The 27,615-nt window shown below is 43.0% G+C and overlaps 1 protein-coding gene across 2 annotated transcripts; it reads right to left on the reverse strand.

Moving 5' to 3' along the window:
* Positions 1–1,978: 1,978 nt before the first annotated feature.
* Positions 1,979–27,460, reverse strand: cemip2 (cell migration inducing hyaluronidase 2). Of its 2 annotated transcripts, none has more exons than XM_068309985.1 (24): positions 27,240–27,460; positions 22,094–22,445; positions 21,854–21,994; positions 20,512–21,079; positions 17,457–17,626; positions 16,824–17,015; positions 15,858–16,027; positions 14,056–14,268; positions 12,995–13,200; positions 11,873–11,942; positions 11,172–11,300; positions 10,007–10,095; positions 8,814–8,945; positions 8,419–8,454; positions 7,711–7,866; positions 6,441–6,618; positions 5,516–5,731; positions 5,222–5,433; positions 4,892–5,074; positions 4,589–4,808; positions 4,402–4,503; positions 4,171–4,316; positions 3,880–3,986; positions 1,979–3,792 (listed from the first exon to the last, which is right to left on the reverse strand). In XM_068309985.1, the coding sequence occupies exons 2-24, from the start codon at positions 22,425–22,427 to the stop codon at positions 3,593–3,595; spliced, it is 4,170 nt and encodes a 1,389-aa protein (XP_068166086.1). In that variant the 5' UTR covers positions 22,428–22,445; positions 27,240–27,460; the 3' UTR covers positions 1,979–3,592. The 2 variants fall into 2 exon arrangements, with proteins under 2 accessions (XP_068166086.1, XP_068166087.1); XM_068309986.1 differs by having other exon boundaries at positions 27,102–27,460.
* Positions 27,461–27,615: the final 155 nt, after the last annotated feature.

Below are 27,615 nucleotides of genomic sequence, written 5' to 3' on the forward strand. Positions count from 1 at the left end.
TTGCTGCTGTTACTATGACATTAAGCAGACAGGGGATTTACATTAACACCTCAGGGTAGTGAGGACATTGGGAGAGGGGTTGTCATGGAAACGGACCCCTGCATGGCTGTCAGAATTGTTTAATTATTCAGGACCACCATCACTGAGCGTCAGCGGGGAATCAGCTGGAACCGCTGAACTGATAGAACAGTGAGATTAAAAAATTATACCAGGTGGTGAGTGAGTTGGGGAATCCAGATTAACTTACCTTGAATAAACTGAACAGTGGAATATTAAAGCTCCTGGGTGGACTCAGCTAATGAGTATTTGCTCCTCTGCACTCGCTCTTCATTTCTATGCAAATGTGTCCATACACACCAGTAACCCACTAATCTGATTCCGTTGTTCTTTTTTTCTTCCTGTCCTGGTCTGTTGGGTCTAAGTGCAAATTTAAAAAAAACTACAAAAAAAACAAGACAGGATTAAAGCAACCCCCCCAAGAAATAGATATGCAAGTAGAACTTTTAGTGTTCCAAGTGCAAAAAAAAAAAAAAAAGTCATGTAGATTGTAGACATGGTGTCATTTAAGTAGAAACAAAAAACTATTTCAGAAACGGAGGCCTGAGTCCTGGTAGGGCTTTAGGTGTAGTACCCCCCCCCCCCCCCTCTTACTAACCACACCAGTCACAGCCAGGGAATAAATCTTTCATCTGCAAGACTCCATCACAGACTGGCTTCAAGGTGTTTAGCTCCATTTTTGGTGTCTTGATTTAAGCCTTAGAAGAAAGCCTGGACAGGCATAAATTGCAGGAATGCATCTGGGCCACTTTAAAAACGATAAAAACACAAAATGAAAAGATAAAGCAAACAGCGTTTGTGTACATATATCCATCTCATCAATTATTAAACAGTATACTTTATATAGATATACTTTGCTGGAGGCAGCTACCCACACTCAAGCACACACACACACACACACACACACACACACACAAAAACAAGCATGCGGTCATATTTTTAGCCTTGACATTTCTCTAATTGTATTTGCACTGTTAAAAAGCACGCATGTTACATAATTAAAACTCTGCAGTGAAGAACACTCAGTCCATCCATACGACATAGGAACGCCATCATCAAATAATTTAAGATAGAAGAACATATTCTCCCAGCATTTTAAGTCCCGTGTTGAAGCTTAAATATTTTCTCAGGTCTGCAAAAAAAACAAAAAAAAAACAGCTTAATCAGTTTATTCCCCTTTACAATTTTTAGTGTTCCAGAAGGAGCTGCTGCTCTTATTCTTCATGATCAGAAGATGTTTTATGGACAGGTCAAGATGTTTTATGGACAGGTCAAGATGTTTTATGGACAGGTCGAGATGCTACCAGGACATGTGATGGGATGGTGACACATTTCTTTACCGTCAGTGATCTTCACACATGAACACACACAGGTGAAATCAGTCTCACGTCAGTAGTTTTCAGTGCCTCACCTGTTCTCTGACGTCACTGGGCAGGTCCTTGAATTTACCCACTAAGCTTACATATGCTAACTTTTAGCTTTAACTGCTAACTGATGATCAAGTTAACCAAAATCTGTAATAAATCTCTTATTCATGCTTTACAGGAGGAAAACCTACCTCTGCACTTCCATATTTTTTCCTGTGCATCTAATAAATTAATCTCATCATAAAAGTCTTTACACCCTGGTCACGCCCCTTTTTTAAGATCCTAGGTGAAGACAAACAAATCTTCTCTATCTGGAATAATAAACGATTTTAAAATAAATTCAAATACTGTTCAAGAGTACTTAATAGCAAGACACTTCTTTTGTTTACAGTCCTATATTTTCTTCTACGGTCCTAATTTCAGCGTGTCTGTAAAAGTGCGTCTCCTTAAAAAACACCAGGTTGCCCCCTAGTGGCGAAATAAAATCAATGCAGAAGAAAACAAGTGGAAAAGACACTTTCTTCTCACCAGTGATGAAAGCAAATGATAAAATATGACTTTATGACAAAGCATAATTGTTTATTTAATTGACGATTCTACACAAAAATGCAAATTTTCCATGAAATTTTTTTTTTTTTTTTCAATTAATAAAAACACAGCACACAGCACTATCGACAGCCGGTTTGACACTTCCATTAAATGTACACTTCTGAGTTGTAATATCAAACATCATATATACAAGGTTCAATTCTAAATTAAAACATTAAGAACTCTCTAGCTGTGCATTATCAAAGCGCTGGTCAAACAAAAGGCAGGGGTTGGAAACACACTTGTCTCGTTCAGTTTGCTGTTGTTTTTTTACAGTAAAGTGGTTAAAAGGCAACAAGGAAATGGTCCTCCAGAGGATCTCTCAATCTCACATGGTCAGTCATGCAGTCTCTCTCTCTCTCTCTCTCACACACACACACACACACACAAACACACACACAGAGTCACAGATAGGTTTTTACCGTCGCTCAGTGGGGGAGCCCTGCTCACATCCAAACACCCTTTTTCTTAACGTAAAGCATTCCCCTTATAGCCGCTACCTGAAAGCACGTCGCTGCTATCCAAACATCGTTTTTGGCAGTATTGCGCAAGAAAAGATAATGAATGAGGAATAAACAGAAACATTCGATTTGCTTGAGTTAAAAGAAAGAAAATAAAAGCAATATGTGTAATGTGCTGCATGTGTCCAGCACTTGAGACACCATCATCACTGCAAAGAGATAAATACAAACATGGAATAAAAGATCCAGTAACTCCATGTAGGAATCCATAAAAAAGGTGCTTTAAGTCTTCAGGTGTACAGCTGCACGATGATCAGAGGTTTTCCAGTCAATCAATCAGTTGTTACTGACCTCCATTAAGAAGAGAGTAATGACCTATTTTATATCATGCCTGCATGTAAAAAGGCAAGATAGTCAGATTAATTTCACTTCAAGATACCATAAATACTACATGAATACGACCTCCTGTGACTGTTTTCCATCAGATAATCTTAGTAACTGATGGCTGTGTTTTCATACCCTTTCTTTCTCACATGCATCGGCATGTACTTTCATTATTATCGAGCACATCTAATCCATCTTGTATCGTCTCCGCTTCCAAACGAACACAGTTTCATTTCAGGGGCAATACAATTTATTTTCAGAATTTCCTGCTTGCTTGTGTGTATCTAATGCATTGTGATCTGTTTTCAGGCTTAAATGCAATCCATTCTGTTTTTTATTGAGGTTTTTTTTTTTTTCATCATAAATATCATGACTGGTGGCTAAATGCTTGAAGGCTGCTTTGGTTAGGTTTTCTTAGAGTCATTATAAAGCTCTGTTTTGATCGCTTTGGCTGATAAGGCAAGTTGTGTCTTTAAAAGGAAAGTGCATTGACTCAACAGCCCCAAGGCATTCTTACTCTCACTCAGACACACACACACACACACACACACACACACACACACACGCACGCACAAAAATCATAATAAAATACCTTTTCTCCTATTGAAACTGGTAAACATCTTTGCCATTGTTAATAAATTAAAGGTTCAGCAGTTCACATTCATCAGCTGCTTGTGTGTGTTTTTTGGATCTGTGTGCAAGACGGTTCTGGATATGTTAGTTTGTTCACATTGGTCATTGTTGTCCGATGGCTTTCTTGAGCAGCTCCAGGTCTTTTCTCGTCTGAGGTGCAGGTGGAGTGCATCCGTAAGCCTCCAGGCTCAGGGGCAGGTACCGTTCCTGCAGCCCCAGGAACTCACTCCCCTGCCCGGCTTGTAGCGAGACCCACGGAGGGGGTGGAGAGCCGCCCTGGAAACCCCAGAACGCCACACTCTCTGCAGTGAGAAGCAGCGATAAGGTGTGAGAATGGAGGAGAACTGTTTGTCCAAAACATGGACAGATATTTTTCAAGCGTTACCAACCTTTACTCTGCAGATCAGGAGCTTTTGCCACGCCGAAGGGAACAAGATGTGGCGCCACTTCAACTAGGCCTTCAGGCTGACCTCGTGTCGCCATGAGCACGATTGACCTGTCAATCAAATACAACTGTAAGTTAACACATGAAATCCATCCCTAAAATGGTGAAGAACATCTCCTGCATGGGGCCATGTGTGAGGAACTCGGCTTCAGAGAACCCGATCCTGATCCCCCCCCCCCCCCCTCTTGAGATCAGAGACACAAAATGGAAAGAGTAGCTGCAATCGGAGGCTCACCTCTTTGGGATTCCTGTTTTTAGGTACTCCTCCATCTTGGCGCCCATCTTGGCAAATGTAGTTTTCTTAATAACTTTGCCAGAGCAGGCGTCCACTGAGACCAGGAAATACCCAGGCTGGAAAAAGGGCATGGTCGCCTCGTTCACCTAGCAAGTGGCAGGAAGTTAATAAAGCCCTGATTCACACATCGATGTTATGGAGATAAGATCGTGTCGAGCTGGGTATGCTCACAGTGATAAAGGAGCTGTTATCTCCTCTCTGCTGCTCTTGGCTGCAGAGAGACTTGATTTGAGTCTGGAGGTAGGAGGTCCACGGCTCGCTGGAAAACACAAGCTGAGACAGAAACACATCTGTCGGCAAGGGGAGTTTACGTTTCAAGTGGCTGAGCTGACGCCGTCTTTAAGAGAGAAACACAAACCTGGTGAGCACCGCAGTTTTTGCAAGACTGTGTGTTCAGAGGTGGCATTGGCACCGCCGCAGAGGGTGTCCTGGAGTACTTGGGGTAGGCCTTGGCGGAGCAGTTACACGTCTGTTTGGATGACGTGGTGGCCATGACCTTCACTCGTTCACAGCCTCGTGTTGAGCAGTAGCTGTGGCCGTCCCGGCCATGCCGGGCCCGAAGGTAGAGCCACAACAAGCTAGGAGTGACGGAAAACAGAAGGAGTTAAATCAACTTTCAGAAATCAAGGAGTAAAAAGAAGTTCAGATTTTGTTCTCTTACCCTACGGTGCGGTCGAAGAAGTACTTCCTCTCCAGCTGCTTCTTCTCCAGCTCTGCCAGAGACGAGACGGTGCCGTAGTCGGTGAGTTCATCAAAAGTGTTGCTTTGCCTGTCATTGATGTCGCCCATTATCTGAAACGTGGTGCCTGATGGGTAACAGAGTCCCACCAGCACCCAGTCATCTCTGAGAGGGAGAAATAACGCGTGAAAAAACACAATCTCGTTTAGGAATACCACAAATACTGAGCAGCGATTTTCAGCTTATTTGATAAAAACAAATTTAAAACACTGAATTATCATCGTACACATTCTGCCGCCTCTTCCCACTCACTGGTCAAAGTTGATGAGGGACAGGACGACCTCTCTGGGCGCCGGGCCGCTCCAGTGCAGCGTGTAACTCTTGCTCATCATCAGGATGGGTTGGTACTGCTGCGACTGCGCCCCTTGGCTGTTGATCCCTCTAAGTACCAGAGGAGCGTAAGGATACTCGTCTCTGCTGATGGATAAACTAAGGCTGGGTGCTCCCAGGGTCTGGACATACACCTGAGGGAGAGGAGGGTGGTGAGAGGAAGAGTTAGGAAAAAGGCAACCCTAACATTACTATGTGTGTAGACCCCAGATGTACCTGAGAGTAGCGGCCGCTGCAGATCACTCCGTTCCATTGGGACATGTTCACACAGCTCGGATGTTGGATCAGGAAATTGTCCAATCGGCCGACGTAGGTGTCGGTGTAGCCCGTCACCGACCCGTCCACATCATGGAAGATGGAGTTTTTGTCACCGTCCAGGTCGTTATCTTCAAACCACTGACCGGGGCGACCAAAGAATGTGCGCAAGCCCACCTAAAAAATATTGTGTGCATTAGAGTCCTGTGAATGTAAACATGTGGATTTCTGCACTGTTTTAATTCAGCTCATTAGTGATGCATAAGGGTTTTAATTGCATTTGATGTCTTCTAAAGCATTACTCTGTGATGACTTGGCTTTTACTGAGGATTCTAAATTCTATTTTTAATCTACCTACATTCCGTGGAGAGTCAGGGCAGCCAGGTGTGTAGATTTCAGGAACATGCAGTGCTTTACACAACCACAAGAGGGCGCTAGTGATTTATAAGTTTCTGAGCAGGGCTTTCCTCTCAGTTTGTCCTCTTTCTTATGTCTTAACTTTTGTATGTCTCAGCTATCAAAGCTGTACCTGCCAGCTCAGTAATCATCTTTAGTGGATGATTACAGGGGAAGCAAATGGGAGAAAACAACCCAAGTGCAAACTGTTAGAGCCATGTACCAAGAGGACAGTCATAAAATGTACCAGGAGAGAATATCTGTGCCAGAAATGATGACAGAGGGATAAAAATTAAAGAAGGAGGAATGGAAAGTGAACCAACCAAAACAGAAAATTGAAACCAGGACAATTAGATTCACATGGAGGCATTAAGCTGCTCTGTGGTGTCAACAGATTCGAGCATTGTTCTCTTCTAACAGATGAGCAGCTGTGTAGGGTGTGTTACAGCGTGACGGTGCGATGTCTCAGCAGATCGAGATGCTTTCTCACAGTGGGCTGAAAGCTGAGCTTGGACAGGTTGTTTCGGGGAGTGAGCTGCCAGGTGTTCTTCAGGTTGAATCCCACCGCGCTGGTGTACCGCTCCGGTGTGGGAATGAATCCACGAAACGTACTCTGAGTAAGCCGCACCGGACCGTCATAAATCTGGAAACCTCTGATCGGGAACGTCCTGCAATGAAGAAGGATGACGATTAGTTCTAGTTTAGTCCATAAAAAATGTCAAATACTTGAGAAAATCTATCTCCAAGAGCCCAAAGTTTCTTCATGTGCCGTCATCACTGACAAGAAAGCTCCAAAACCTGAAATTCAAAAAGCAAAAATGCTTGAAATGTTTGCTCTGAAAAAGAGAGAAACAATTTAGTAATTATCACAATACTTAGCAAGTAATTTTCATCTGATTTTCATTTCCTAACCAGAGGTTAGCAGAAGTTTATGTACTATATTTAAATTGCCAGTCTTGCGATATTGGCATTCCTAAACCAGTGTGTGAATTCAAGAATCGAATTATCCATTCATTTACTAAACAGCCTTCTCTCTGGCCAAACATAAAGCCCTGGCAGGGTAGTAACCATGATGACGACAGTCCGACTGACGAAGCCAGATGTCACAGCGCGGTCAGGAAGCTGTAAAAATGTCTATATAGTCGGACACGCTGGTCACAAACTGACAGAAACTGAAACCAGAGAGGGCGGACACGTCTTCATGCTGCCCTCTTCTTTTATAACGACTTCTATAAAGGGACGGAAAGACAGGAAGAGGGGCAAAGAGGTCTGTAAGGAGACCCAGAAGGGACATAAAACTTTACTCTCAATAGGACCGTCCACTTAATAAAAAGCTATTACAGATTTATTATTTCAGTATGTCACGCGAAAGCAGCACTTTTTTAACTTGTAAAGCATCTTTCTGGTTTACTGCTTTCTACAGAAGATCGAATCGTGTCATTTAGACAAAGAATTGAAATTAAAATCAGCTGTGGGTAGAAGACTGAAATCTTGGAGAGAGATTAAAAAAAACCCTCTTGCCTAATACGTTGAAAGTTGTCATTATTCTTCCTCAAGTCCACCTACTGCTCCAGGCAGCTGTAACTGCCTCGTCTGCCCATTTGTCTAACCTGACTGATTGCTGGCTCCTTTTTCTCGGTGTGTTTTTGCCAACTTGTGCAACGCCTTCTTGTGAAATTCCTGAGAAAACTCAAGATGGTTTGTATTTTTCCTCCTATTCCTCACAGACACCGTTCCTCCCTCCATCCGTCTGGAATCACCTGTTTCTAGGCAGCGTCCTCATCTTCGCATCGGCTCCTCCTAGCCCCCAGTATTTATTCTGTCCTGCATTGGTCCCTCTGTTCCGGCTTTCCCCCACAAACAGGGACTGGATGACCTCCTGGCTGGAGCCTTCGTCTTTGGGGTAGCTGCCATCGCTGGAGAACAAGACCACATATTTTTAATCTTCATCAAACGAGGCAAAGATATTTCTTCAAGAACAACTAGAAACATTCACACACAAAAAGTCAAACCAAAGACTTTAACTTCATTCTGAGCCCATTCTTGAAACTATCATTTTATTTTTAATTGGGCATTCAAACCATGTAAATTAGTGTGGCAGCTGAATCAATTTGTAGTTCTTAATCTAATAATCACTTTAATGAATTAAATTATCTGGAAGCGGCCTTAGAAATCATCTGTACTGTGTCAAAATCATAGCAGAATTCTCAGGTGTGGAAAAAAACCTGTCCCGTTTTAATTCAAATCAGTTCACCTTTGACATGAGCGTCACGAGATGAGACGACCGGACGGACAAACTAAAAGCTCGTTGACTGAAAAAGCTTGAAAATTGATCAAAGTAAGAACTCTCTGTGACCACACAGGAGCTGCTCTTGGATCAGTTATTAATCTTGAAGGCTTCTTGGCAAGTTCATCTGGCACAGAGGGAGGAAAGGCAAACATACTGAGCGGAGAAGATATGTACACACCTGGCAAAGGATAATCCCACTCCATTGTCTGCAAAGCTGTTCAAAAGAGATATTTGTTAGATGTAGATCTAGCCAAAAACTCCAGAAGTGGTCAAATAAAGTGGCGCCATCAGATAATGTAATCAGCATCACGTCTGGTACTTCATGAGGATAATTATTTGTCAATACGCCTTGAAAAACAACAGGAATCAATCCGGAGTTTGACCGTAACACCGGGTGAAATGGTGAAAGTAAACAACAGCGCAATTAGGTTACAAACAGTGAATGACCTCATCACAGGGAGGGGTGGGATTTCATCCCACTGGCAGCACTAATGTCAGCATCACATTCTCTTCTTAATGACAGCCTTATTTTTCCATCAGAAGACATCAGAAAGCCCTTTGGGGACGTCTCACCCAGAGCTCTGGATGACGATGTCACCACCCCTTATCCACGCCCCTAAGTCGTTGTTCTTGAAGGAGATGAGGGTGTCGATGACCGCCGCCACCCGAGGGCGGCTTGGATCGGCGTTCTGGTGCGGTCGAAATCTGGAAAAACACACGGGTCATGGCTCATTTATAGCATCATCCTTCTGACGTTCTGTTTACAGCATTAATTAATCATCTATCTGTGGGATTTCATCCTTTCCTCCCAAAAGATACACCTACTGCGTAATTCTAATATAATTCATTTAAATCAAATTTAAGTCTTTTGATTGGCTCATGGACCTGATAACCATTCAATATTTTTATGTTACAAATATGTGCAGATATTATTAGACAAACACCAAAACCCTAAAGTCCCACCGACGAACCCAAAAAGATTACCTCCCACCAGGCAAACAGGTTATCATATCATATCACAAATAAAAAATAACTGCTTGGATAGTTTTTAAATTTCATCTTGAATCAGAGCGTCAGTCAAGATCATAAAATAATAAATTCTATAATATTATATAAATCACATAAAAACAAAGGAATCCTTCTCTGAATATTATTAATGTCTGATTTCTAGAGTTTCTTACAATTTCATCACACAGACATCCTTCTCTCTCTTTTAAGAGGAGTACTTAGTACACATATGAAAATCCCTCCCACCCCTCACACACACACACACACACACACACACACACACACACACACACACACACACACACACAGACACACACACACACACACACACACATACACACACACATAGCTTGGCTACCAGTCTCAGTAGACACGCAAGAGTTTTTCCATCTACTTGAGGGCAGTATTTGGGTAAGGAGCTACGGAGAGGAAACTATCTCTGAAAAGGTGTTTTCTCTGTCAACACAAATCCGACAGACTTTCCACTAAAATGCAGCAGAGGAGTACAAGGCCATCCATCCATCCCCGTCAATGGTTATATCCTACTAGATATAACTATAAATAACTTGATTCACAGAGAGTTATTGATGGTGGCAAAACAAAAATAAATTTTAAAACCACCAATACCTTAATATTTATGCAGTGTAACTGCACACCGCGATGCATTAGATCACCGTAGACCGGCTCATAGCTGACACTTTGTGCAGACTCGTACAGTAGAGTACAGAAGTCGTAACTGATGACACGTTTATACAGACCTGGCGCTGTTATCTAGACACAGATATTCCCGGGGGTCTGCAGCACTGGCATTGGTGGTTTTCACTCCTTTGTCGATGAACAGCCCTGCCTAGAGACAGATGAGATTAAAAAAAAAAAGAGTCATTTTACAGTCAAAGGTAAGACTACAGGTCCAGTTTCCAGAGAGATTTAAATGTGAAGTCAGTGCTGTGCTGGAGAAAGCAGGAAAAGCAATGAAAAGAATTCCTGTGTGTAATTTACGATGTATGAACATGTAATGTTTGTGTGTTTAAAAAATGAATTGTAAAATAAATCCGAGCCGGGCGTATCGTGTGTGTGTGTGTATGGAAACCTGCGCCGCGGGCCGATCCTGCGGTATAAGCGAGGTATAGTCTTAAAGCTCTGGGCTCCTTCCTCGGCGAGAGAGACTGCTGCAGTCGGCCCGAACAAAGAGCTCACAGTTCACCTGCCCGATTCCTGTCACTGCGCCACAGAGCCCTATTGTGGAGCCAGCCGCTGTGAGCGTTATGTGTGTGTGTGTGTTCGAGCCTCTTTTTTGGCAAGAACCATGCGAGTACGCAGAGAATTATGTGTAATCTTTTTTTCACATGATATGAATGCTGTATTTCTCTTGTCTCTACGCCTCGCACACCTGTGGGCATCTCGGAGGTACGTTCAGATCCTGTTACTGCCTGAGAGCCCCGTGCAAAGTTATTCTATCTGTCTATCACCAGACGAGAGTCAGACTCGCTTTGCATGGGCTAAAAAGTCTAAACGCTTCAAGAACTGTTATTAGATTAGGCATCAGGTTGCAGTCGACATACATCAGGGCTCCGAACGTTGGCCCACCATCACAAAATGCCCTCCCTGTCCTGCACGGATGATGGATCTCCTGGTAACGTCCTTGTCTTTAGTCATCAACGTTTATGTCACAAAAGATGAGACGTCAAAATGGATCCAAGACCGCTTGGCAAGCGGCAGGAGTTTAGAATTGCAATCCAACTTGGTGGTCCTTTTCACTTGTGTTTAGTACTGTCCACTTACAATCAGAGTAACAAAAACCGAGAGCAAACCGGGTAATAAACCACAGAGCCTGAAACTGGTGACGCACTTTTACTGAACGCCAAGGGAAAGCAGGCACCAATGACATTACAACAATAAAAAAAGAAGCAAACCTGATGCTACCTTAAAGTTTGAGTGCACACGGTTGTTGTAAAAAATCCCGAGGGGAGTGAGCTCTGCCTTGGTCTCTGGTACCAGGCCATGAGAGTCTCCAGTGGATGAGCTGTGGAACACAAACCATATGCCAGCATCCTGGAGGGAGGAGCAGAGAAACGAGGTGAGACAAATCATCTTCACGGTTCGCTAGTTGCTCAACAGCAGCCATTTTCTTATCTGGACGTATATCATCCATAGGTGGAGCAGTTGAAGGGAACATAGAAAACCAATGAGAGGAGCTTGGCAGGATGTCAAACTCCCAAAGAAGAATAAACCAAAAGCAGTAGTTCAACACGAGTGGAAAAAAAGTAATTAAAGTTTATGTTTCTGCAGATATAAAAGAGACAACCTGGATATTTCTTACACCACACGGCCCTCCCCAGAGGGCAATCACTCTGTCAAAATGAAAGAAGAGATAAGGGAGCCCCATCCTTGAATTTCTTATATCGGGAGCCTCCCTATTTTATCAAACAATTTCGCTGTCTAAATCCCATTTTATTGATGGATCAGTTTGCTGAAAATCTTTAAAGTCCATCGTTAAAAAAAGAAACACAAAATCGTGATTTGTCTATCAAGACTGAGCTCTTCTTGACGGCCTTCATTTTTATCCATCACCTGTAAAACCCATTAGTCGAAGTTGTTTTCTTCTATAACTCCGGTTTTATTACCTGAGAACCAGCAGCTGCGTTGCCGATGAGATTGTTGTTGGGGTTGGCGATCCAGAATGTTGAGACTGCCCTGGAAGAGACGGACACGTGTACATGAAGACGTGCATGCAGGGAAAAATAAATTAAAAAAGGCACTACCTGGATTTAACAAAGACCATCAGTAATATGGAGAAGACAGAGATCAGAGAGTCATGTGATCTCACCAAATTCCCTTAATAATCCACCTCTCCAACATAAACCCTGGACAGGGAGAGTTCTGCCAACACATACACACACACACACACACACACCCTGAAACAGGCCTTGCTGCTCCTCTCAAAGTTGGATTTTTCTCCTGTTTCTTGTTCGGGACGTAAAAACATCCAGTGTGGAGCAGAGACTGTTATTCTACAGATAAAGTCTTCCTGCTGGTATCTCTGGTGCTCGCCGGTACCGACTACAGTATCTCTTTCACAGGGACGCGGCTCCTCTGGCTTCCATCAGGGTAGGTCTGAACTATCCCGCCATGCTTCCTGCTGCTGATAGGCTTCAGTGTCGGCGTTATAGGAAGCACAAGAAATCAGATTAACCCTTAAAGATAAAGTTAGTTGCTCCATATTTCCCTCACTGAAACTGAACTTAGCTCAGAATCAAGATGTTGGCTAATTCAGAGCTCACAGGGTTTGGCAAGTGCCTTCGTGGTGTCACTACTAATATATCTGTGAACAATTATCCTCTGTCTTATGCTTAAAAAACACCCCAGGAGGAATTGCAGCTGTGGCTGGTGAATGGATTATGCATTATTCTAATTTGATGCATTATGAATCATTTTAAAAAGGATTCTTAATGAATAGCAGTTTTGTCTTAGGTGACATAAATCTAAACAGACCTTGATGAGTCAACAGTTGTGACTCAACACTAAAACTGAGAATGGATTGGATGTGACAAAGACAAAATACACACTTAAGTTGACGAGATGATTGTTTTTAAGTTGTGTGTGACTAAGGTAAATATTGGATTGACACTGTGTTTTCTCAAAGTGTGCAAAAATAAGTTCTTATCTTGCAGTGATGTTGAGCAACATAACCACAATTGTTCAGAAAACCATTGTTGATGATGGGGCAGAAGCTTCTCGTTTCTTACTTGCACTCTGTGCTTGGCGAAGGCGTGTGACCCCTGTAGACTTTGTCCTTGATGGCTGTGCAGAGGGTCTCGTTGCGGTCGGTGGGCAGTAGCGTCCCGGGTCGCGTCAGCAGGCCAAGGTTATGGTAGAAAGTGTTCCGCTGCTCGATCCCGTCCTCCAAGAAGAAGCAGTGACCCAAGGTGTCATAGCCTACGGTGTTCTTCACCTGGATCAAATTAAGAAGACGATATTCTGCTTCAAACAGGAAGTAATCGTCATCTGATGGATGTAAAGGTATTTTAAATAAAACAAATCCTGGTAAACACGAGGACCGAAGCTAAGCAGTTGTCAGTCCATAACGGCTCATTCAAATATACCACCACCGTTCGATGACCCCCCCCCCCTTTTCTTAAATCTTAAAAAGTCTTCTCCTAAGAATACTTGTTTAATCAAACCCATCTGAAGCTATGCAGAGATAACAATAATCGCATTGTGACAAAAGGAAACGAGAAAAACAACAGTAGACTCAAATGTTATCCCAAGCCCGAGACATTCCAGACGACGGCCTCAAGGACAAATTTACCCGACGCTGTTTGACGTCAAGAGGAAGAACAGACAGACAAACAAACACATACACACAAACAGGAGCAGAGTTAGAAGATTAAGGAGATAATTCAGTAAATACTTTGTTTTTGTTTTTTCGTTTTATGGTTTCACTTATCCAACAAGTGCACAAAAGCGTCTGTCCACAGTAAAACGGCTAATGATCCAGTTTTATCACAGTGTAACTTGGTCCAAACAGAGTTTTAGACATATGATTTTATTGGAAAAAGATATGAGACACGAGGGTTTAAAGAGATTGAAGAAAAGAGAAAGAGAAAGGAAGCGGAAACAAGCCATTAGAGTAATCCAGTGATGGAGGCTGTAATTGAAGAGCATTCAACAGCTATCATCATATGGTACTTATTACCAAGAGCTCTCTCACACATCCCCCAATGATACACAAGGTTTTATGTGTCTCCAGCTGTCCTTTATTTGCCTCAAATAGGTTAGCGTCTCGCTCATCGCAAGTTTCACTAACCAGCAGCCCGTTGGTGGCGTGGATGGCGAGGCAGCGGGAGAAGGAGTGGTGTATGGAGAGTCCGTCCACGTACGTGGGCTCCCAGTAGCCTCCCCGCTGGTCTACATCTCCACACATGTGGAAGTGGATCGGGTAGCGACTGTTCTCGCCCTGCTGGCCCATGTTCTTCAACTCCACGTGAGACAGATGCACTGATGAGAAGTTACTGGTGATCTGTGGGGTTCAACAGACGGCACAAAGAAAAGTGAGATTGGAGGGTAAGTCGTTTTAGAATCGATTCAGCAGGAATGAAGTAAATTTCCCTGGCCTTGCGGGGAATAAAATAAAAATTGTTTTATGGTATAAATGCTATAAATTTGGTAAAGTATGCATCCTCTCTGGCCCAATTAATGGTTTAGGTCTGCAGTATGATTTAGTTGGGCTTGTTTAGTGTCCCGTTGGGATTTGAACTATAGAGTTGTTCCTCAATCCATCAAGCTGTTACAATCCGCTGAATTTTCCTCTTGATGAATGAAATATGTTGGTTAGAGGAATCACACAGTGAAACAACAAAAAATTAATACACAAATACATGCAAGACACAATGGGACCAGGAAGCAAATACAGTTAAACACGACAGCCAAAAAATGATCCATTGCTGAATAAAACTTCCTAGGAGGTCTTTTGTGGGTACAGCAAATCCAGCAAGTCTGGTTCCTGTTAAAGGACTATTGGTCAATACTTCCAGTTGAAACAGACACACACACACACACACACACACACACACACACACACACACATATATATAAGCACATTGGTCAAACATAAACATCCACCTAATGTCTTCCGCTCCTCTAACGTCGACCTCAAATGATCTTTTTTGTCACCGTGTGCCCGTTTCTCTATCAGATGAACTTCCTGATTTCATTCCTTTCTGATGTCAACACATGCCAACTCCCTTCCTGGAGAGAAGGAAGTCATCTACGTCCACTTGGGAGCAGCATGAAAATGGATTTGACATACACGCTATGGCAAGCGTCGGGTCTTTTTGACCTCCTCATCCTGAAATAATCCTTTTACAGGTCGAGTAATGATCTTTACATTAATAAGTAGTAACGTAGTAAGTGATTTAACTGGATATTACTTCTTTATTGGAGACAGTTGGTCTGGCAACAAAAAAAAAAAAAACATTGGAAAGTATTTATTTTGTTTAGCTCAAGGGGGGTCAGTTACTCAGAGCCAAAGGAATGTTACTGTGTATTTGCCTCCAAAGCGAGTGAAATCTTGCCACCGCTAACCACATTACAGTGAACTTAAACAGAGATGTAGGTCAGGAAGAATATGAGGCTCCCGTTATTGCCTCGTATGACCCAAATCTGTCTCGGACGTTTTTGTTTTTTTTAAAAACGGAAAAAAAAACCCATATCAACGGATTGAAAATGGAAAAGAATTAAGGCCTCTAAAAGTTAAACTGGAGAAAGAAAAAGTGTCTGTCTGGAGTCGGTGAAAGACCTTATAGAGTCGTTTTTAATGGTAGCCAGTCAGTAACCTTCCGTTGTGCTTTTTCAAACCCAAATAGAAGAGAACAAAGACAGAGAGACTGGGAGTTAGAGGTGCAACTGGGAACATGAATGTCCCCCTCTCATATGGGACAGCAGGTAAATATAGAACTCATGAACACTTCAGCTTTGCAGTCTGGAAACTGTCGCGTAAGATTAGCAGAGACACGGCCACCTTTTACAAGAATGTGAAATCACGCTGGAGAATGCAGTCTATAAATCAGCAAATCCAGACAAGCTAAACAGAGTCCAGCGTCGGCTTACCTTGACGTGGCCTCCATAGGTGTCGTGGTTGTAAAACTGGCACTTGTTGTTTCCGTAACATGAGTTTTCCATTTCTCCGTAGACCAGAATATTCCTTGAGAGAAGAGCCACTTCGGCACGCATGTCGACGCCGTCGACGATCTCTCCGACATGGCCGTACTGAGGCTTCCCTGGATGGGACACACAAGCAGATCGTTGCACAAATGCTTGGTGAAAATGTTTTATATATAAATATTCTGATAATTTGTGATGACCTGGAATGGTTTGGAATCGATCAGCATGAATTTGCATGTGTCAATCACTGCATTAGATCAAATCAGATACAACTGTCAAAAACAGGAAGCGTGGCAACTCTTTAAAAACCCACAAAACAGGCTAAAAATAAAAAGAGAAGTGTTAAAGTTAAGATGATGAAATTCATACAAAAACACAAAACAATCGGCTTTTTCTATGATTATGTGTCCTCATCCACAGAGCAGAGCTGCCGGTGATAAAGCATGCGTCAGTAAACCAGCAGTTCAGCCTATCCTGAAGTCAACAACATAAAACCTCACGCTCACACAAACACACACATTAATACACACTCCTCTCCAGGAAGGGAGTTGCTGACAACAGAAGGAAACGATAGAGATAGAGAAAGGGACAAAACAAACTGAGGTTGATGTCAGAGGAGCAGACGACATCGGACGGTTGGGTTTATAAAGTGTTACTATCTTAAAGGCTGCTGGAAATCATTTCCCAGCAGCCTCTGCCAAAACTCAAACATCAAACATTCACTGTAACAGCTGAACAGGAAATTAGGTCTGTGACCGCGGGATTAAGAACACCACATCTGCTGATCATATTAGGTCTGAATTCAAAATTTTAAGGACTATTATTTTGACACACTTTCTAAAAACCATAAAGCTTTTAAAGGAACGTCAGCTCCGCCGCATACAAAGACAATAACCCGCGGAGGTCTCTCACCTCGTATCCTGACCTGCCTTCTGGTGCACTGAGGGCAGGGCAGCAAGGTAAACTCTTCAGCCTGGTGCATGGAGTAGTCAGTGCTGGCGATTACGATTTGATTCCCCGGGAGCCAGGTCTGCTGCACTTCATCCTGCAGGTTCAATATCACCTGATCCACAGCGTCAACCTGGAAGCCTGAGATGGGGAAACCTGGACCCAAATGCATTATTCCTTTATGATAAGTTTGATCTTAATCAGTTCGTATTCTTAAAGAGTCTTATTAAGAGAATGGAAGCAAGCAATAGACTATCTATGCAGACATTTATTAATGCTGAGATGATAAGAAACAATTCATTTATTTTTAACATTTTCCACAGTGAAAGTGTATTACTGGCAAAATGTTTTTTGTGTGGCCACCCACAGCAGAAATAAATAAAGATAGTGGTCAAGTCAAACCACAGGCACCACCATGTGCAAATACATCTGCATTAAGGCCTGGGATTTGTCATAACGCTATGAGAAACATAACAGTCACCAGAATGCTTTTCGTCTTCAGATGATTCATCTCTCCAGTCGGCGGCGGTGGTTAAACTCTCACCCTCAAAAGAAACAGTAACCCGTTCGTTTCACCTTCGTTCACACGTTTCTCACCGTTCTTCCACTCGCTGTAGGCGGTGACTGAGAATCCCACACCGTCCACGGTGGTGAAGTTCTGCGCCGCCCGAGCTCTTCCCCCGGTGTCGTGATTCTCGTGCTCCCTGACATCCTCTGAGCACGACACGTTGCCGCCGCCGACCACTGAGACCAGAGCCCAAGCCTGCCTGGAAAAGAAGAAAGGAGAGGATAATGATGAATATGAGAGAAGACACAATATTCTAGTTCAACACATGTAGATCAAAAAAAATATCTGAATCTTCCAGTTCTGAGACTTTTCAGATGTTCTTTTGATGACTAAAAAAAACCCTCACTATTAACATGTCTGAATGATTCATCACCACGTTCTTTTGGTTACCATTCCACCTAGTTGACTGACAAATAACATACATGTGCATACAGCATGTTCAGTCTCTTGCAAATTTAAGTCAAATGCTACCAACTAGTCAGGAATGTGTTGCTATGACGGCAGAGCAAATGCCTGTGATGACTGCAGCAGGACAGGACAAGCAGGTAGCACGATATCAGAGTGAATGTAAGAAATGAAAGACATCAGAGCCGTCAAGGGAATGAGAATATGAGAACTGAGGATTTCAGGATGGGTGTTCTTACAGCTACGATGACTAATGGGTGTGCTCGCTTGCATCAAAAACATACTTCAAATCCAACTCCTTCTTCACTTAGCTGGACAGCATCTTACAAAGCAGGAATGCTGGGAAAATTATTTCAAATGAGATTAAAATAAGAAAGGAGAGGCTGAAATCGTTTTGAGTGGATGAGCTTGTGGGTGTGGAAGGAGAAAAGGGATTGGGTGTTTTGAGGGTGTATGCTATGACCTCAAACTAGAGTGTACACTGGACATGCAACCTTGAATGCCTCGAATGTTGTTTGCTTCCAAAGGTTGACTTATGCTTTGTTTGTTGTCCAGCTTGGGTACGTCACAAACATAAATACATTTAAACACCAGTCGCCATTGTTTTCAAGTAAGGCGTGACTTTTAAACACTTCATCAACACAAACAAAACCTGAAAAACATGACATCCTCACAGCATCTAACCACCCAGAAGCTTAATTCCAAACACTTATGTAATGTGAAGTCCTTAACTTTTGTATGACATATATGAGAATGTCATGATGAGCTCAATTAATGCACTTTTTGGTGATGGTAATATTTTGCAGACGTTTCGAAGTAGAAAAAGTCAACCAAGGACATGAGGTCGCAAATTAGCCTTGGATAATTATTCCATGAGCTGCAGATTTGCATAATTTTATGGGAATATTTGTTATTAACAATCCCTGTGGAACAACAGTGATCTGACCACTCTTTCCCGTGGATGAAAAAAGCTTGCCGTGCACTCGGCCAATAAACAGAGATGCCATCTAAGGAGCCGCTCTGTTCCGTCACTAACTGCCCCAGCGTGTTACAGGATCACTTTCTAGGGGGAATTAAAAAAAATCAAAGGAGCCCCCCCCCCCCCCCCCTATCCTGGGGTTGCTTTGAGCATGAGTGAGTGCGCACTTCATAAATCAAGAAGAGTTTTCTTTCGTCACGTTGCTGATTTGATGTTCCCTGTTTTGACGTCATTGTGTGACCGGAATAGGGAAATAGGGAATATGTGTGTGTGTGTGTGTGGGGGGGGGTAGCCAGAGGTGCGTTCACTGGAGACCAGCACGAATGTGTGTTTACGTGTGCTGAGAGGAAACCATGAAAGAGAGGGAGAGAAAGAGTAGGGGTGAAGAGACATGAGCCAACGTGGCCTGCAGACATTTAAAGGTGCATTGTTTTGATTAATAAAAAAAGGTTCCGAAGGGGGTGAAAGACGGCCGGGTGCCCAGGCATGAATGGTGTTGCAGCAATAAAATAAAACAATGGCGAATTCTGAAAAAACAACAAAACCACAATTGGTGTCCGAGTACGTTCTAGTTTCATTCCCATCGCAGTCTTCGGGATGCGCCACACTTTGTGAAAGGCTCTATACTTAATTCTTACACACAGCAGTATAGGTCATATACCGCCAACTCTCCCATCCTTAAATCACTCACCTTAATGCTGTGAGAGTTTAACAAGACATTAAAATGCACGGTTGCTCATGAACTAGTGCCATGTGTTTCCTCCTACCACAAGCAAAAACCACATAGAGCACATAAAGATAAAAATACTCCAGGAAATGGTGAGAGCATCAGAAAATAGGGTATACATATATATATATGTATGTGTGTATATATATACACACACTATCTCCACACACACACACCAAACTGCACATGTGCAGGGTCTGTATTGTTTGATCCATTTGAACCGCTGTGGGGGGGGGGGTTTGTTTGAGGACTCTGCTGACTTGGCAGCCACCCCCAGAGGCGAAATGTGACACTGGAGAATCTGGCATAGCACTTGGCTTTTCAGTCAAGCGAGCATCAAGCCATGCCAAGCTACAAATAACTCAGGGTGAAATACTTAAGATTTTCCATTGAAAGTAACACATGTGTTCGAGTGACACCAACAGAGGATCTAATGTTACGTAAAGCTTAAATCATAAGCTTAAAGCATAAAGACCAGACTGGACTCTCAATCAAACTTCCAGCAACTGAACTTTTGCAGGAATAGGCGTGATGGATATAAAATCTCCTGAATGCGTCGGTTTTGCACAAATCCTGGAAACCGTCTGTCCATAACCCCCATTATCCGATGCGTGCTTCCTTTTCTGGCTGACGAAAAAAGGAAACAGAGGCACAGGAAAAGGAATGACGAGGAACAGTTCAATGGAACATCCCTAATGAAAATAAAAGAGCTTATTTTTCCAAAGAGGATGGATCTGGAGGAAAATATATTGTCAATTCAGTGCGCCTTTGACGGTGATGGGTCTTTAATGGTAGAAGAAAAACACAAAAACCTTCTTTATCATCCCTTAGAGACAGAGACTAAACACAACCTACTCCAAGAGGAGCAAATGCAATCTCTCAAAGACTTGTTACATCCTCTAAAAGAAGTGACACACCAAGCTTCCCTCACAAACTCACACCATTATGATGTGCATACGTTGACACCACTTACCGGTATTTGAGATCGTAGACAAAGCGGCTGCCGAGCTTCTCCTCTATCGCCTTCTTGGTTTCATCAAGCAGACTTTTGACAGCTGAGTCCCCAACAGCGAGGGTGACTATCCGACCATCTGGCAGTGACCTCAGCAGCTGGGTGAGCCGTCGACTGTCGTTGCGAGATTCATGAGTGTCGTACCGCTCGCCGAACAGCACGGCAGCTGTGTCCTGGTCCACCACTCGCAGGTTGATGCCTCGACTGAAGTTCCGCTGGAAGGTGTAATCTCCCGTGGCCAGACCGGAGGCTGGGACGCTTCGGGTCAGCAGAGACCAGGAAACACGTTCTGCGCCATGCAGCTCCAGGGTCCCGCCGCCCATGACTCCGATGAACTTGCGACCGAGGACGGGCACTTCAGGGACCGCTTTGTTGTCAGAGCGGCCCATGAGAGCGATGCTGGCATGAGAGCGGTAGCGACATTTAGGGGCGCCGATGTGAAGGGCGGCACCGTCCTCGATGAGGATGTGGTGCGTTCTCAGGGTTATGTTTTTGGAACCGTCGACACTGTCTGCAAAAACGACTTGACCTGTAGAACGACAGACACAAACACAAGCTCTGACGTGTTGTACGTTACACACACAAACTGATCTTGAGCTGTCTACTCATGTCACTCGAGTTCCAAACCTACGATTCTGTCATAATTGTGAAATTATTTTCATTTTGATTCTGCTTATCAGTTACTGAATGAATTTCACTCCTGCTAACATTAGCGCCAGTTTCTGAGGCGCTGGTGTGCAGCTTCTGCAGTGTCATCATCACAGGTTGGACATACTTTGAGACGGACCCCATTCACCTATCTGTGCTTAGTAGTAATCAGCTAATGTACTGTAGTACTACTTTCCCTCTCTTGCCTGATCCTCCTCTCCTCAAGCAACCCTGAGCTGGCAGCACCTCGCCACAACCGCGTCAAGTGAAAGTCCCACGACAATGTAATTACTCTCTACAGCAAGGACGAGTTATGCTTGACTGAACTGCAATAAACAGTCAAATGGAAACATTGAAATCAATGTCTTTTGTAAATGAACTTCCACAGATTGCCGACACCAGTAGCCGTTTTTCTGCCGCTCAGCCAGAGGCAGTGATTTCATCCCATGAAAGAATGAATGAGTCATTCTTTAAAGACAATGGCTTGCACAAAGGTTTCTCCAAAGCATGTGACTGTTATGGTGAAGGAAACCAAAAGCAGAAGTGTAATTGGTAAAAGAATTGTTAAAAAAATGAACAAAGCTCAAACCCATGTTTAGTATGTCATAAATAAATCTTTAAAAGCCAACTAAAAGATCATCCACCCTGCATGTACCTCCTGATCGGATGGTTAGTGACTTGAAGGTAGCAGAAGATTCCAGTCTAACCAGCTGCCCCCTACTGATGACAACGACCTTCTCTGGTTGGTGGCCTGGGTTCCAGCTACTGAGGGACGGGTTGTGGTCTGGACAATTCTCTGCAAAGAAACATCAGCATAAAATATGTAGATAAAATCAGACAACCTCATACCACTTTTGGGACAACAAAAGGGCTTCGACTAATTCATACCACTGACCATCTAACACTTCTCCACTTTTGAGGCTGAGGATGAGGATGAGAGTGAGGAGGAAAGCCCCCATCGACACCCCAAAGCAGATGAGCGTGTTCTTCCTTTGCTTAAGGCTCCGGGCGCGCTCCCTCCGCTGGTTTTCCTCTGACAGTCTGACAGCGGGTCGTCGGTCCGGCGGGGGGCCGTGAGGTTTAATGGGTGGAGGCGGGGGAGCTTTGGCTGGTGGTGGCGAGCGCACCGGGGCGACCCGCCCAGGGACGTAGCCTGGCGACCTTTGGTGGTTACCGTGGGGCGGAGCCACAAAGACAGGGAAGCGGCTGGAGCCATTACTAGTCGGCATGGTATATGTATCTAATACCTGCAGAGAGGAAAATAAGACAGATGCAAAGAGACGAGGAAAAGAAAAATACATTAACAATGTGGATTCACCTTTGACTGAGGAAAGCAAAAAGCCTCTAAACTGTTCCCATCATTGCACTCTTCTGTGTGTGCAATTGAACTCAGACTTGCAGATGTTGTCACGAAACATTGGGAAACACCTCTGCAAGCCAGCTGTTAAATAATGCAGGAACCTCCCTGAAAAGGGCTGCAGGGATACATGGATGCGTTATCCCTTCACTCCCACGCAGCCATGCCTCCTACCTGAAAGAGAGTTTCATCAGGAGATCCGGAAAAGGTGCATTAGAATTCATTTCACTCAGGAAAGCACCGCCAGAGTTCTAGGTTTTCTCACCTCTGTGAGTTCTCTGCTCTCGTTGTCACGACAACAAAGTACAGGAACGGACTGTGTCGAAAACCACCTCCACGTAACTGAGACCGTTCAAGCACGTCCCTCTTATCAAGCTGTGGTGAAGTGAAGCGTCATGTGTTCAAGTTTAGTTTGTTCAGTTAAGAAAAAATCCTGTGCTGTAAGCTTTATTTATTTGGGTCATTGGTCCAATATATTAACATGATATGTGAATCCTATATGTGTGTGTGTGTGTGTGTGTGTGTGTGTGTGTGTGTGTGTGTGTGTGTGTGTGTGTGTGTGTGTGTGTGTGTTACCATGTGTTTAGAAACATGAAACAAAGCAGGAAGTCACTGGGATTGAAGGTAATAAAGGGAATGTATTGTGACTCAGGGGAAACGCAACTATGTGGGAATCATTGGATCGGGTTTGGCAACACAGGAAGACACTTTCAGATGGAAATTAGCCGGCTGGCATGGCAGTGGTTTTGGTTCAGAAAGGCAGATGTTCTGTTCAAAGGACTGCCATCAACTTTACGGTAAATCGGCTACGGCTAAATGGCTGCACGACCAACTCGTTTCACCACCTCCAAACAATCCACCTCTCAGAATATGAAGAAAATAAAATTCTTTTTGACAAGCAAAGCAACAGATGGCAAGACTTAGAACGATCACATGAACCACAGAGAGCTGGTACTCTTACAGTAAAGTCTGTCCCGATGATTAATATCATTTCCTGAATGTTTCCTCCGGTCAACTGTCACCTTTGAATTTGTTCTCAACACATGCATCTTCTTAAAAATGAATTTTATAATAGTTCGCTCACAAGTGGTGAGTTGAGACAACTTAAAAATCAAGTCAAGCCGTCTTTGATTTCAGAAGATTAAGGTTTGTTTTCTCCCACAGCTGTTCGCTGTTGAACGGTTCACCCCCAGTGTTCAACCGTGCCATCAGGATGCACAAATTTGTGATGAGAATAAAATAAAAAAGAAATTAAACAAGGATACGGCCTCTATCTCAATCCCTCCTAATTTTCTCCACGGATTTCAATATTTCACTGACCGTTTGATCAAAAACAGAAGCGCAGGAATAAAGCAGATTCTCTACAGATTGCCGTTCCTGCTTTGAGCATCTCGCCCATAAACCTCCTAGAGATGATTTTTGGCACTTGAGCCTTCAAAGAACCGATTTTTAATTTTTCACAGCAGCTTATCTCCTGGCTAGTTTGGACCAGGCAGAGGGACATTGGCTGCTCTTATTCACAATAACAAAGGAGGTCACAAATAATGGATTGCAACATTCCAGAGACGATGTTAACACAGCCAAAACAGATGGCACCAATTACAGTACGGAAAGGAGGCGAGTGCCCCAGTGTGATTCTCTGCTCAGCTTATTTCACACGAATGTGGATGGCAGCTCAAAGTGAACCGTAGTCATGAACTTATACTCTCGCAAAAAAAAAAAAAAAAAAAAGGTTAAAAACACACCGGGCTAAAGGAAATGACACTGCAGAAAAAAAAGCTTCAGTTGCACTTTTCTGGAGCACAAACACCCTGTACTGGTGTAATGACATCACATCAGCTACTACAGTATATGAAAAAGTTCAGAAAGTCCAAGATTTCAGGCATCAGATTTTGGCCACATGTCTCGATGAAAGGTCTTTTAAAGAGGGCGTTAAAGTGAAAAACTGCAGCAACTGTTTGGGACGGCCTCACACGAACCAAAGACACCCTAAAACAGATCGCCTCAGTCCTTAAATCATTCCCGGAGTCCAGCAGTGTCTCAACATGCACACACACCCACACACACACAACCAAATGTTGTCTTGAAGGGTTATGTAGTCATCACTTTACCCCAGGGGACGACACGCTATTGAACCCATGAACAAAGTGATGCACAATCAAGTATCGCTCAGTCATTTCTGGACGATAGGTCCAGCTGCTGACTCATCAGCTTTGACTGGACTTATCCCACTGCAGCGTTTCAGAAGCAGTCTTAGTAAGACTCCAGCTCATAATTTCCTATCTAAACCTTAACTGGAAGTCATCAGGAGAGCCATGGTGATTGTCCAGGCTCCTAGTAGTCCCTGCAGACGCAGCAGGAGCCCTGTGATGGGCGATCCCCCAGGCATCTTTATAACCCCTTTCTGAGGTTATGTTTTTATTCACATTCCTCACCATAAAAGGCCCAGGAGTGCGACCCCCCCCCTCCTTGCCCCCACCAACCCCTTTCTACTAACTGACCTGTCAGAGCAGTTGTGGACTTACTCACCTTAGGGCTATTCAAATTCTGGAAAACACTCATCGCAAGGTTGCAATGCATCTCACGGACCTCATTCCCTCCCTCGAACTCATATTTTCCTGATTTCAGAGCTACTGAATATCAAACAGATGTGGGGGAAACACTGGAGTCGAAGTGGGGCAGCCCATCACACATTCCTCAGCTGTAAAATAATCCTCACTACAGACCTTGGTACAGTAGTTTGACAAATGGCAAGCTGTGCGTTGCCAATAGTAACTTAAAATTACAGGCAGAACTATAAGTTAAAACCCCAATCCTTATATTAGACTATGGGGGGGCCTATATTACTGACGGACTTGCTCCAGATTTGCTCAACTGTGCCCCAGTAAAAAATGCCTCCTATAATTTGTAATAGACATGTTCAGATACATCTAAAAAGTACTCGATTGTGCGTAGAGCCAAATATGCCACACATTAGGTGACCGCTACTGTTTGGGCAGTACTATAAAAGTTACTTGAGATCATTTATAATGTCAGACACCCTCTGAAAATATTATTCCCCGTGCAAAGTGGGTGGAGGACATTAGAAAGGGTTGTTGTACGAGGACACTATTTGCATATCATTATAAACTGAACATAAAATGCTAAAGAAAGACAAATGTAACTTTTTCATTGCAGACTGAATACTTCTTACTTACGGCTCTTGATATAAACTTTGTGCTTTTAAATATATACACAACATAGATAGATAGATAGATAGATAGATAGATAGATAGATAGATAGATAGATAGATAGATAGATAGATAGATAGATAGATAGATAGATAGATAGATAGATACTTTATTAATCCCGGAGGAAATTGCATATATCCACTGCTCAGGCATTAAATAACAAATAATACTGGATAAACACCAGGAGAAAAGGAAACATTGACATCACAGGACATACCACAAGACATACATTACACTAACAGACAGGCACATGCAGCACTAACAGGACTTATATACTAAACTATAACTAAAATATAAACAGTATAAAATTTAAAAATATTACAGTATTAAAATATAAACAGTATAAAATAAAATCTAAACAGTATAAAATTGAATTAAAATATAAAACAGTATAAAAAATAAATAAATTATATATATATATACAACAGTATAAAATTAAATTTAAATTAAATTAAATCCATATTCAAATTCAAATTCAAACATTGGCCATTTCGGCAAGTTCCACAACAACAGTTAGTTATGGAGAGTAGAATAAATTTTTCATTGTTGTAGATTTATTTTGAAAGTTGCACGCAAAAAGTTTTTGTTTTAGTTACTGATGTTTTGATCACAGACATTTCTTCTTGGTGCACAATTTAATTTCTAACAAACCAGAAGATAAAATTGAAAACAAGCATCATGTGGCTTTGGATATTTATGACCACTTCTCCTTGTTATTACTGTGGAATGCAGTAGACTATTACTCATTTTTGCAGGATGTGACTGTCCAGTCAAAAACTGCTTTTTGAAAAAGTTGATAATAAACATTTACGATAAATATTTTCACCACCAGTAGTGGTTTGGTTTTCATCGGACTGAGAAATCTAGCGGTAATAGTGGATTAAAGAATGGTGGGTCAAATAATTTGACACATTTCATGCGAGAAACAGAGAAAAATATGTAATTTAAATATTGGGGGGGGTTTGGAGCCCCGGTACATATTATATATAAGACCGCCCCGGGCTCAGCGTTCAATTGAGACCAGAGAGGCATTGAATTAAATCGACTGATTTGATTACTCGTGATGATTTATGAGCTTATTTTGGCCAAACTGAGTCCTTCTACAAATCAAAAAATATTAGCCAGACTACTGTCGACATTATCCCCACAAAAAGAACAAAGAGCAACACATATGGCATAAATTACAGGCAAATTAAAACAGATTTTCTGCTTTTGCCTTCCTCCTCTTTGACATTCAGACGTACGGACGGCTTTAAACGCAACTTAAACAAACATTAGCTTCCGCGTTCAAAAAGCGCACGCGCTCGTTATTTACCTTTGGGTCGCTAGCTTCTTACTGCCCGTACATTAAAAAGAAAACAACGGTAAGTCTCCCCCGGTGATTCCACCATCAACCCCCCGCACAGTTGACAGACACACGGTGCAAACGGTGGGAAGGACCGCGGGTTCGTACCGTGGGTGAGACTGTCCTGTTCCTGTCCCGCTGTGTCCATCCGCTCTCTGCCAAACCTTTTAACACGCCGAACCGGTGTCGGTGAGACGAACGATACGTTCTCACCCTGACAACTACACTTTCTCAGTCCCTTTTATATACTTCTTCTTCACATGGTGTTTTTTTTCTGCTGGTGGGCTGTCGTCCGTCCGTCGGTCAGCCCCTTGTCCCACCAAGAGGAAACCAGGCGCGGCTTGAAAGAGATGGAGCGGTGGTGCCTTCAAATGCTATCCGGAAAAAAAACAACATTCTTTATTCAAGTAGAAGCAATGGGTGTATTGATGAAAGGTATTTCATCTTCTCATGGAACAAAAAATAAAATCAGCATAAATGATGA

Source organism: Antennarius striatus, chromosome 3, assembly GCF_040054535.1.
Source record: "Antennarius striatus isolate MH-2024 chromosome 3, ASM4005453v1, whole genome shotgun sequence".
NCBI lineage: Eukaryota > Metazoa > Chordata > Actinopteri > Lophiiformes > Antennariidae > Antennarius > Antennarius striatus.

Coding starts and splice junctions, on each gene's coding strand:
- cemip2 (XM_068309985.1), bottom strand. CDS start 22,427: ATGCCGACTAGTAATGGCTCCAGCCGCTTCCCTGTCTTTGTGGCTCCG. Junction 17,627..20,511: donor GTCTACGATCTCAAATACCG/GTAAGTGGTGTC, acceptor CTTCTTTTCCAG/GCAGGCTTGGGCTCTGGTCT. Junction 5,732..6,440: donor AGCTCAGCTTTCAGCCCACT/GTGAGAAAGCAT, acceptor AATATTTTTTAG/GTGGGCTTGCGCACATTCTT.